The sequence below is a fragment of the Danaus plexippus genome, chromosome 4 (genome assembly GCF_018135715.1).
Source record: "Danaus plexippus chromosome 4, MEX_DaPlex, whole genome shotgun sequence".
Lineage (NCBI taxonomy): Eukaryota > Metazoa > Arthropoda > Insecta > Lepidoptera > Nymphalidae > Danaus > Danaus plexippus.
The window spans coordinates 2,833,999-2,844,570 of NC_083538.1; the positions used below are offsets into that span (position 1 = coordinate 2,833,999).

A 10,572-nucleotide genomic window follows, 5' to 3' on the forward strand; every position below is an offset into this window, starting at 1 on the left:
AATAACTTGTATAGTAGGTTAACTACCTACAGCCCCAATTCCACCTACCAACGGGTGGAACGACGGTCAAGCACTATCCAGTCGTTATCACAAAAAAGTTAAACATTTCATAATTTCTGATCCATCGGAAAATTATTGGGGATAGAAAATAAGAAACGATGAATTTAGACACTACCCACACAACAACAAATAATAATTCAAAAGAAGCCAGAGAAACCATATATTACGATTTAAACCAAGTAATTCAAAGTTGTTTTTATATGTATATGTACTACTGAATTTTATAGACTACTCATAATAACATCCCATCCTCCATAATGTATAACTAATAATATAATAAGAAATAATTTTAATCTGTGGGTAAATAAAATCTCCAACAATTATATAAAAGTTTATTCATCGTCCAATCTCTGTCGCATGTTCCGTTTGGGGTTATTCAACTTACGTTTCTTGAACTCCGATGGACCCTCTAAAGAGTAATCAACTTTACTCTCTTTGAATTCTATTGGTGTGTGTTCTGGTTCTAACAGAACTGGCGGAAGTGGCTTTTGTCTTTCCACTTTAGGAAGTTGCAAATCAACCTCTTTGACTGCCCTATAAAAATATATTTATAAAAAAAAGAATAAGTCATAATAATTTTGTTTTTATCTTAGCTTAAAAAAAAAGAATTAGAGTTCAGAAAATTTTAATACAAGGTCCATGTCAAAGTTAATAATTTAAAATTAAATTCAATAACAGTAGAAAAATAATACATATAATTATTTATGCTCTACTAATCAAAACTTATTAATCTTATTAAACAAAAAATTAGGGTATAAATGAAATTTAATAATATGCAAAAAAGCATAAGAAAAAGTTAGTGACATACTCTTTGACAACTGGTTTCCATGAGCCATATGGTTTACCACAGGGCATTGGACCAAATTCTTCCAACTTCACCGTATCCATATTACTCATAGCGCCATCTGTTTTTTGCTTTCTGAAAATCGTTACACACATGTCAGCCATTTCAAAAAGTAACAATACAACTGTATTAGAAACATTAAAAACATAAAATAAGAACAAGCAAGAGAGAAGATAATAACTGGAAGTGTTCAAAAATACTTTTCTTTTTAATTATTTGATTTTACTGAAGATTTTCATTCAAATCTGCAATCATTGTGATATTTTAACCTATTAATTTCTCGCAACTGTATTCACAGACACAAAAGCAATGACTAAATCTAACTATAGATTGTATATGTCAATAAAATGTCTTCCTTATTTAGTTGTATAACTTGCGAATTGCAATGACATTTCGTAAGAAACTTTATAGCAGTTTTTGTATGCAATACTTAATAAATGTATTGAAAAAATTCATCCATCCCTCCTACCATCCACCTATTCGCATACCCAGCCATAAATCCTGACATCTTAAAGTTGTTCTTATTCATGAGATAGAACCCAAATTTGAAGTAAAAAATTTGTTAGCCTTACTTGTGCTTATCTTTAATCTTTTTAGGTTTAAGCTTTTTGTTTTCTTTTTTCACTGTTGAAATGAAGTTAGGTGGTGGGTCGTACGTGGATACTAGAAAACGAAAATACATTTTACAAAAAAAATACTTTTTTTGGCATAAACAATAGTTTTGTAGTAGTAATCAACATAGTAATAAAAAAAAACTTCTATGCTACATTGTCCTATTAAGACAGGATATATCAAAGAGCTACATAAAATTTTGTTACAAAATCTATGGAACTTGATATTAATAAATAATTATAATGCTTAATATTATAGCACTATTGGTGAATTATGTACCAAATAATCAAATATTATAATCATTTTTTTTTTCTCATTTAATTATCTTCCTTGTGACTTTCAACAATTAATTCAAAGATTAAATAGCTTCTAGATTATAATAATATCATATCTAAGATCAATAATATTATATAACTATATACTAAAACTATAACTATCTAGATATATCTATATATAACTTTATTTCACCATCAGTTTTGCTGTTCCAGTAATATGTTCTTCCCTTGTCGTTTTTCATTTCCTTCCATTCACTCTTCTCTTCGACACTCGGTGCTGGTGCTATTGTTTTGCTGTTGCCGCTAAGTTCCAATATCTCGTTTATGTTCTGAAAGTAAGATATAGAACTTTATAAAATATCATCAATTCCTACTTCAGTATGAGCAAAAATAATTATATATTTAAATTAAGTTGATAAAATAAATTTCTGTTTATAAGTTCATATATATTTTCGTTGTTTTGCACACTGTATAGGTACATCGCCTCATACTAAAATGTTATATTAATTTAATAACTTAAAAATTTTATGTAAGCTAGTAATCTCTCTAATGGCCTTACGGTGGTGTTGTAGAATATTTATTTCATCCTAATTTGAACAACAATAAATTTTGTTTCTAAGATAAATTGTTTAAATAATGTACTAAATTTTCTTAAAATGCTGATATAAAATATTCAATGTTAAAGATACAAATTGTAATAAGACATAATGCGTGTTGATGGTGAAGGTTCTATAGGTTAATTATTAAGTTTTATAACAACTACATTTTAACAAAACAAATTGCAGGACTATGATATTTATTGTATGGGAAAATTTAATAGAAAAAAAACAGATTAACCACAGTCTAAAAATATGGAAGTGTTAAAAGTATTCTTATATAATTTAATAGAAAATCCATATAGGTGTGAAAAGATAAAATGATAATATACATAGTACATAGAATATCCATGAACCCCTGAATTCTATATTCGCTAGACATACATACAACTAAACATGTAACCACAATAATATGTGCTATAACAAAAATGTCATACTTTGATTTCAAGATTAATTTTATATTTATGTGTAATAAAGTTACCACATACTTAAACCTATGCAATGACTATTATGGTAAATTTATAGCAATATTTAGTTGACTGTGACTGTGAAACATCCAAGACACGAGACTAATTAGACCACAGAAAAATATTCATAGATATGCTTATTTCATCAACTTTGATGTATAGTTGTCGAGGGCACATGAATCTCTTTAGTTGAACCCTACAATTTTTACAACCAAAATATCATTTTTAATTTGATAATTATTTTATACTTAGTATTACTAAATACTTGTGATGTCAAGTCGGCATTGTTTTGAATATCCTTGGCATAAGCACGCATGGCTGCTTTTTCCATTTGTTTGATGTCATCCTCCATTTTTTGATTCTGTTTGAATTCTTTTGCACTCCTCTTGCTGAGATCTGATAAATGTTTCTTGAGGCTCTCTTTGTGCCTTTTGCCATTTTCGTGAAATGATATAGACTGAAAATTAAAGTGGGATTATAAAAAAATATATTATAAATACCAGTTATAAATTATTTGTATGACTACAAATGTTTACTTACCACTTTATTATCAGCAAGCCAACACTTGCAAAACTCACAATACTTGCGATCCTGTGACTTCCAGTAAGTCGTCCTGTAATTAATAATGGGTGAAAAAGTCGTTTTTATGATTTATACATTAAAATACCACACTTACATTTTGTTATAAAATCACTAAAATATTCTTAACATATATAATATAATTGATATTAAAAGTTTAAATGAAGATATTTTTATAACAGTTTGAGCATTAGAGACAGAAATACATATTACATATATTGATAAATATCTGACGTTTATTGTATTAAGATTTCCTAAATTAGTTGTAAACGTTGAGGTTCTATCAATAATAGGTAATGAGTTTATGAAGTTGTCAATTATTATATATATTATTGTAACTAGTAAGGTACACCGTAACAAAATAGTAGAAATTTAAACATGTGAAAAAACTAATTATTTAAATTATAAAAATAACGAAACCCCAAATTCAATTTTGATAATCACTACAATTATTTTGTTCCCTTTAAGGAGAATAATTATTTGGCACGAAAATAAAAATAGTTACTACAGCAAAAGGCAATTTTATTTTTAGAATGGCAGCATTTGCTAAGATCTTTTATCATGTGCCAAAAATTATTTACAAAAAGACAGCACTTTAGTTGTAATTTTGTTAAATACTAGATTAATCTGATAATGTTTTCAATGTCAGTACATTATACGGGCAGAATAAACGCTGAGAATTATAATTTATTACTTTTACTCGACGAAAAAAATATTTTTTCAAAAATTATTTTATTCATATTCAAATATTAAACAGAAATAAGAATTTAATAATAAACTGTATGAATAATACATTAAACAAATATATAACTATTAATTAAATACAGCAGTTGCAATATTTCAAATAAAGTTTTTTCTAGGGAACATGCATACAGTATCTGTACTGTGTGCAGTTAAAATGCTGGTTACAGTCCGTTTCAGTTGGTAGAAAACAAATTTTTAGTGGTCAACATTGCACTAACAGCTTTGCTTACTTTGTAATGTCGTCGTCGAGTATCGAGTGTCGTCGTCTTTTATAAAGTTTTATCAAGGTGATATATGTTTTTTTTATGTTTCGTTTTAATTTTACTTCAATTACATAATTAATAAACATCTTTGTCCTAAAATTCTCAATTAATTTTGCCTGAACAGCATCCAGTCTTCTTTACGTATTTTCTTGGGCGGCCATATTAAAAATAGAAAAATATTTTGTAAATTTCATCTATTGTAATCTGCGTTACTGGCTAGCGAACCTGTTTTTAAATATTAATTAAACCAATAATATGTAAGATACTTCTATGTTATTGTTGTAGTTCTGATTAGTAGGTTGTTGTTATCTGGTATATTTTTGCTACATCGTATACAACTATAGCTACACTGCTTGTTGACGCGTCTCTATCTCGTATACAGGCCTTTGCGATTTAATTATCTAAATGATATCCTTTGTTACAGATATTTCCGGACTAAGTTGGCGAACGTGATAAACTATAAAGTATTATATGAATATAAAAGTGACTTATCGTGAAATTTGTTTAGTGTTGGACTTAAATAAAAAGATTTTTGTGATAAGATTCTAATTTTAGTCACCCCTAGAGGGCTTTTTTTGGCAAAATGATGACTGAAAATAGAATTAGTTCAAGTAATCACGTCGGAAACATGAGCAGTCAGAAAGGGTCAGTATAATTATCATAAATTTCCTTTGTTCCCATTATTTCATATTCGTGCTCTCTTTTTTCAATACGCATTTTGTCAAATTACAGAGAAGTCGATAAAACTGTAGAAGATATTGGGTGGAAAGCAAAATTAAAACTACCCCCCAAAGACAGAAGACTTAAAACCAGTGTAAGTTTTACAAACACTACCCTCAATACAATATTATAATAAATACTTTATATTACAACATTTTTAACTTAATATAGGATGTAACTGACACAAGAGGAAATGAGTTTGAAGAGTTTTGTCTTAAAAGAGAAATTTTGATGGGAATTTTTGAAAAGGGATGGGAGAAGCCATCTCCTATTCAAGAGGCTTCAATTCCCATTGCACTTAGTGGTAAAGATGTTCTGGCCAGAGCAAAGAATGGTACTGGCAAGACAGGCGCTTATTGTATTCCAGTTTTAGAACAGGTATGTTATATAAAGTTAATTTATCAAAAAGTATTTTTTTGTAGTATTTGAAACTTGTCTTTTCTTATTGGTATTTAAAAAAAAGTACATCTGCTATGCTAACTATATTAATTTAGCTTTATTACTGTTATAATTTAGACTATTTGTATGGAATGAATATTAATCTACAAATATTTGTTTTCTGATAAAATGTTTAGAAGTATCAAAATTATAGTAAATATGATATATAACAATAACAATGACATGTTTCAGTACTTTGATGATGATATATTTGGATTCCCCTTCACTTGTTTATAAGTGAGAAAAAACAGTTCTGAAATGATATTTTATATTAAATTAAGATAAATAATATTTTCTGCTGTTATTAACTCATAATATATTTTTAAGGTTGATCCAAAAAAAGATGCTATACAAGCACTTATAGTGGTGCCGACCAGAGAGTTAGCACTGCAGACATCACAAATTTGCATTGAACTGGCAAAACACACAGACATTCGTGTAATGGTCACCACGGGAGGAACTAACTTAAGAGATGATATAATGCGCATTTATCAAAATGGTAAATATATATTAACATTTGTATTTTTAATGAGAATGCTTGTAAGTTTTTGATTTTTCTCACCTTTCTTCTGTTGTATACCTTATACTATTCCTCACAATATATATATGTTAATGGTGTTTATAAAAAAATATAACAATATTTTATTGATTAACAATCGTGTTGTGCCAGCAGATTTCTAGAAGATACATGTCTTTAAATGCAACACTTAATTTTTTATTATGTTCAGAACCAAAGATTTGCATAGACTAATTTTGATGTATTTTTTTAGTCCAAGTAATAATAGCCACACCAGGGCGTATGATTGATCTCATGGATAAACAAGTAGCCAAGATGGACCAGTGCAGGATGCTTGTGTTAGATGAAGCGGACAAACTCCTCTCTCAGGACTTCAAAGGCATGTTGGATACTGTTATCTCACGGTGAGACAATATTTTCAACATATATTTGGTTTAATTTAGCAATGATAGGTTTTATATTAAAAATGTATATCACCTTCAAGATCAAGAATAATAAGTATATTTATCAAGTGCAAATAATTAATGAATTACACAATTTTTTTTGATACATTATGAAAACAAAATTTATTGTTTATTTTTTATGTTTTGTCGTAAGAAGAGTCATCATCATAGATAACTAATGTTGGAAAATTTCGACTGTTCTTAGAACAAGCGGAGCTGGTGTTAATTATTTTTTGTAATTTTTATTTTAGGCTACCAAAAGAACGTCAAATTTTGCTATTCTCAGCAACCTTTCCACTAAATGTAAAAAAGTTTATGGAGAAACATTTAAGAGAACCATATGAGATTAATCTCATGGAAGAATTAACATTGAAAGGAGTCACACAATACTATGCATTTGTACAAGAAAGACAGAAAGTGCATTGCTTAAATACACTCTTTTCAAAGGTAATTCAAGACCAGAACTGATGTACCTCAATTCAAAATTTGTTTATTAGTGAAATCAAATTTATATTGTTTTGCTCTTTAAGTTTTCAAATAACATACCATTAAAAAAGTTACGTTATTTAATATCAATTAATGCATAAAATATTATGTTATCATACATTTGATAACAAAAGGTCGTTTGACCTCTCTTGTGTTTGTCTGTAATTCATGTATATATTCAAACATTATTTATTTAAACACCATATCTTTGTATGTCAAACTGAACTAAAAATATTTTTGTGATTACATTTGCGGCTTTCGTACATGTCTAGATTTGTAATTAATTTTTCTTTTACAGTTACAAATTAACCAGTCTATTATATTCTGTAATTCGACCCAGCGCGTAGAGTTGCTCGCTAAGAAGATAACGGAGTTGGGTTACTGTTGCTACTACATACACGCACGTATGGCTCAGGCGCACCGCAACCGCGTGTTCCACGACTTCAGGGCGGGGTTGTGTCGCAACTTGGTGTGTTCGGATCTGTTCACTCGCGGTATAGACGTCCAGGCTGTGAACGTGGTTATAAACTTCGACTTCCCGCGCATGGCGGAGACCTACTTGCATCGCATCGGTCGCTCCGGCCGCTTCGGCCATCTCGGTATCGCAATCAACCTCATCACTTATGAGGATCGCTTTGCGCTCCACCGCATCGAGCAGGAACTGGGCACTGAGATCAAACCTATACCCAAGGTGATCGATCCCGCCCTGTACGTGTCCCGCCCCGACGAAGACGACTCGGCAGATAAGTAACGCCGTGCTCTCTGGACTTGCTGACTGGTGAAAGGAATTAGAATTAAACTACAAAAACAAAAAACTTATTTGTAAAAAGTGTAATGAATTTATTGTTAACAAAATGTGCGTGTATATAGTTTATCGTGATATAAGACTTTAACCTGAAGAAGGTTGATTTTTTTAAACTGTATATAAACATCGGGCATCAGGACTTACGAAGGCACCTTGCGCTCTTTGTCCATATTGGATTCTGTGCGCGGTATCCTAGGATTGTTAAAAAGTAAAATATTTATCTGAGTATCTACTTGTGAGAGTCTATCTAAATTTGTCAGTGATCTTAGCATAAATTGTGGTAGACTTTCAATTTAATATGCTTCTTCAACCTACCCATATGTTGTAAATTTGAGCTAGCACAAGATTTGTTTTACACTTCTCTAATCAATATGTCTTATAATCAGTGTGTGGGTAGGTAACAAGACTAGCTCAAATCTAAATTATTGGAATATCATAATAATATTTGAAATTCTGCATTATGGATATTGTTTCTGACCGCTTGGAACAATGTCATGTAAATCAAGCCTTTTTTTTTTCATTTTAAATCAGGTTAAAGTAATACTTTTCAAGACTGAGACCAGTGTGGTTTTAATAAGAACAAATCAGGAAATAAAAGAAGTATTTTCCAATAACCTGGCTTGTTTGATTTGTTCAGACTTGAATTGTATCATTTAATCAGATCTTTTTCTTTTTAGTTTAAAGAAGCGGTTCAAAGTCACAGTTTAGATTTGAAGAAAATTAAAGATTCATGAGGGTTGTACTAATTAAAGTATTTTTTTTTTCTATATTGTGATTGAGCTGAAATAAATTAAACTTACATACAACCTTCTTTACAAAACAAACAATATTTGCGACTGGCTTTCCTTCCCATGGAAAGATCTAGAACTGTGACTAAAATAAAGCGGGGAATGCCTACATTCTGTTATGGCTTGCATTGTGTGCATTCCTTAGCTTAGGGGGGGTCATCATATGAGGGCATTTTTGTTCAAATAAAAGCAAAGTTGTTTTGCTCTCAGGATTAGAAATTTGGGATGTCATGTGAAGAGTTAAATTTAATGGTCGACCACTTCATAATTTCTTTAAAGCTATAACAACCATTGTTAAATTATGTACCCATTAATTCACTGCCACTGCAGTTGTTGCATTACAGTTGTATACTATATTCTTTTTTTATTGGTTTTTCTGTATTATCCGTTTAAGTACAATAGATATGTTATGTTGTTCTCTTCAATATAAAACATTCTTGAATCATAGCAATGATGTTAAGTAAATATGGTTCGAATATCTTGTATCTGTGATATATTTCATCATACTCATGCCTGGTGATGATTGGGACATGGAATGACATAATTAGTGTGTTACTTTGTCTTCCTATTAGTGTAAAAAAATAACTTTTAACTAGTAACTTAACCATTATTTGGACTGGTTCTGTTTCAAGTCTAACTTTACCGTGATATATTGATTAGTACAAAAATAGACTTTGATCTTTGTGTATAGGAAATTCTTGCCATGACTTTTCACCAAATTCATAGCCAGGCAAATAACCATATCATAGATATTTTTATAAAAATGTAATAGTCTCATAACTATGATTTAAATATACTTTATAAGACATTGATATAAAGAAATCATTTGTTTAGCACACTTCATTGAACAATCTGTTTCCAACATCTAGACATGTATATAACCAAATTTTAAATTATTTCAAGATTCCATAGTGTCAATTCATTTATTAGTTGCATTATTGGCAAATAAAAATTATGTGTGTATTAGTTTCCGAATTAGTTTTAAAACAAACTATTATTAGTAATATAAAAAAAACAAGAGACCAAAAGTTTAGTGCTATAAAAGATGACTATTTAACAGATCTCTTTATTTATATTATGTATTATTTGTTTTTTTCCAACTGAAAAGATATACATTCTTGTTGATAAAAGGGCCAAAATAAACTCTTCACACAATTTTTTTCTATTATTATTATATTTAAACACCATTACCATAACTTTCTTCTTTTAGCTGAGCCAGTGTGAATAAAGGTAACGGCAGTTCGCTGAGTCTTAAATAACAATATTGTATTTATAGGCAAACCACGGTACTGAGCCTTCTATCGCGAAGTAATGCTGGAGAGTGCTTCACTTTGTAATGTATATACGCGAGGTGAAAATGCGCCGGACAATTCTTGAGATATGTGACGTCAGGTCCATATCCAAGTGTGATGTGTTAATGAGAAATACATTGTAATTGTCAATTGATACATATGACAAAGAATATTAATATGAAACAAAAGAACTCAAGGTGGTAGTCAATCACGTGTCCATATCGATATGATTTGAAGTTGCTTCTTTACTATCGGAGTTTCCACAGTCAGAATTATGATTGTCTTCTCGAACTGAATCATAATCAGCGTTAGGCATTACTATGATGGATTTCGATGATAAATTGATGTCTCATTTTTTCAATTAAAGAAATTTTTTAAATTTACATTATCGTGTTAATCTTCAGTCTTACTTTTTGGGTTGAACACAAAAAGTGCTCCATCTACAAAAAACAGTATTATTTCAGTGTAGATAGTAGAATGATTAAATGTAGCCATATGGTCCTTCTTTGATATATTATTTAATAATATTTAGGCATCTCGATCTCCACAAAGTTATACATTGCTGTTTATTCAGAAGTCTCGTTTTAGATTGGTATCTTAGAAATTTAAAAATTAAAACCTACATAATGCAATAATAAGCCAT

General features: G+C 29.7%; 2 protein-coding genes across 2 annotated transcripts; one reads left to right on the top strand and one right to left on the bottom strand.

Moving 5' to 3' along the window:
* Nucleotides 1–378: 378 nt before the first annotated feature.
* On the bottom strand, nt 379–3,727 carry LOC116768302 (WW domain-binding protein 4). The gene is made up of 7 exons (XM_032658986.2): nt 3,531–3,727; nt 3,395–3,467; nt 3,120–3,311; nt 1,985–2,120; nt 1,477–1,567; nt 869–979; nt 379–594 (listed from the first exon to the last, which is right to left on the bottom strand). Coding segments are annotated over exons 1-7 (807 nt in total). The 5' UTR covers nt 3,533–3,727; the 3' UTR covers nt 379–392.
* A 595-nt stretch (nt 3,728–4,322) lies between these two features.
* LOC116768301 (ATP-dependent RNA helicase me31b) lies at nt 4,323–9,792 on the top strand. The gene is made up of 8 exons (XM_032658985.2): nt 4,323–4,464; nt 4,865–5,085; nt 5,173–5,254; nt 5,332–5,538; nt 5,926–6,097; nt 6,369–6,519; nt 6,810–7,005; nt 7,343–9,792. Exons 2-8 carry the CDS (start codon nt 5,024–5,026, stop codon nt 7,793–7,795), a joined length of 1,323 nt encoding a protein of 440 aa, XP_032514876.1. The 5' UTR covers nt 4,323–4,464; nt 4,865–5,023; the 3' UTR covers nt 7,796–9,792.
* The last annotated feature ends 780 nt before the right edge of the window (nt 9,793–10,572 follow it).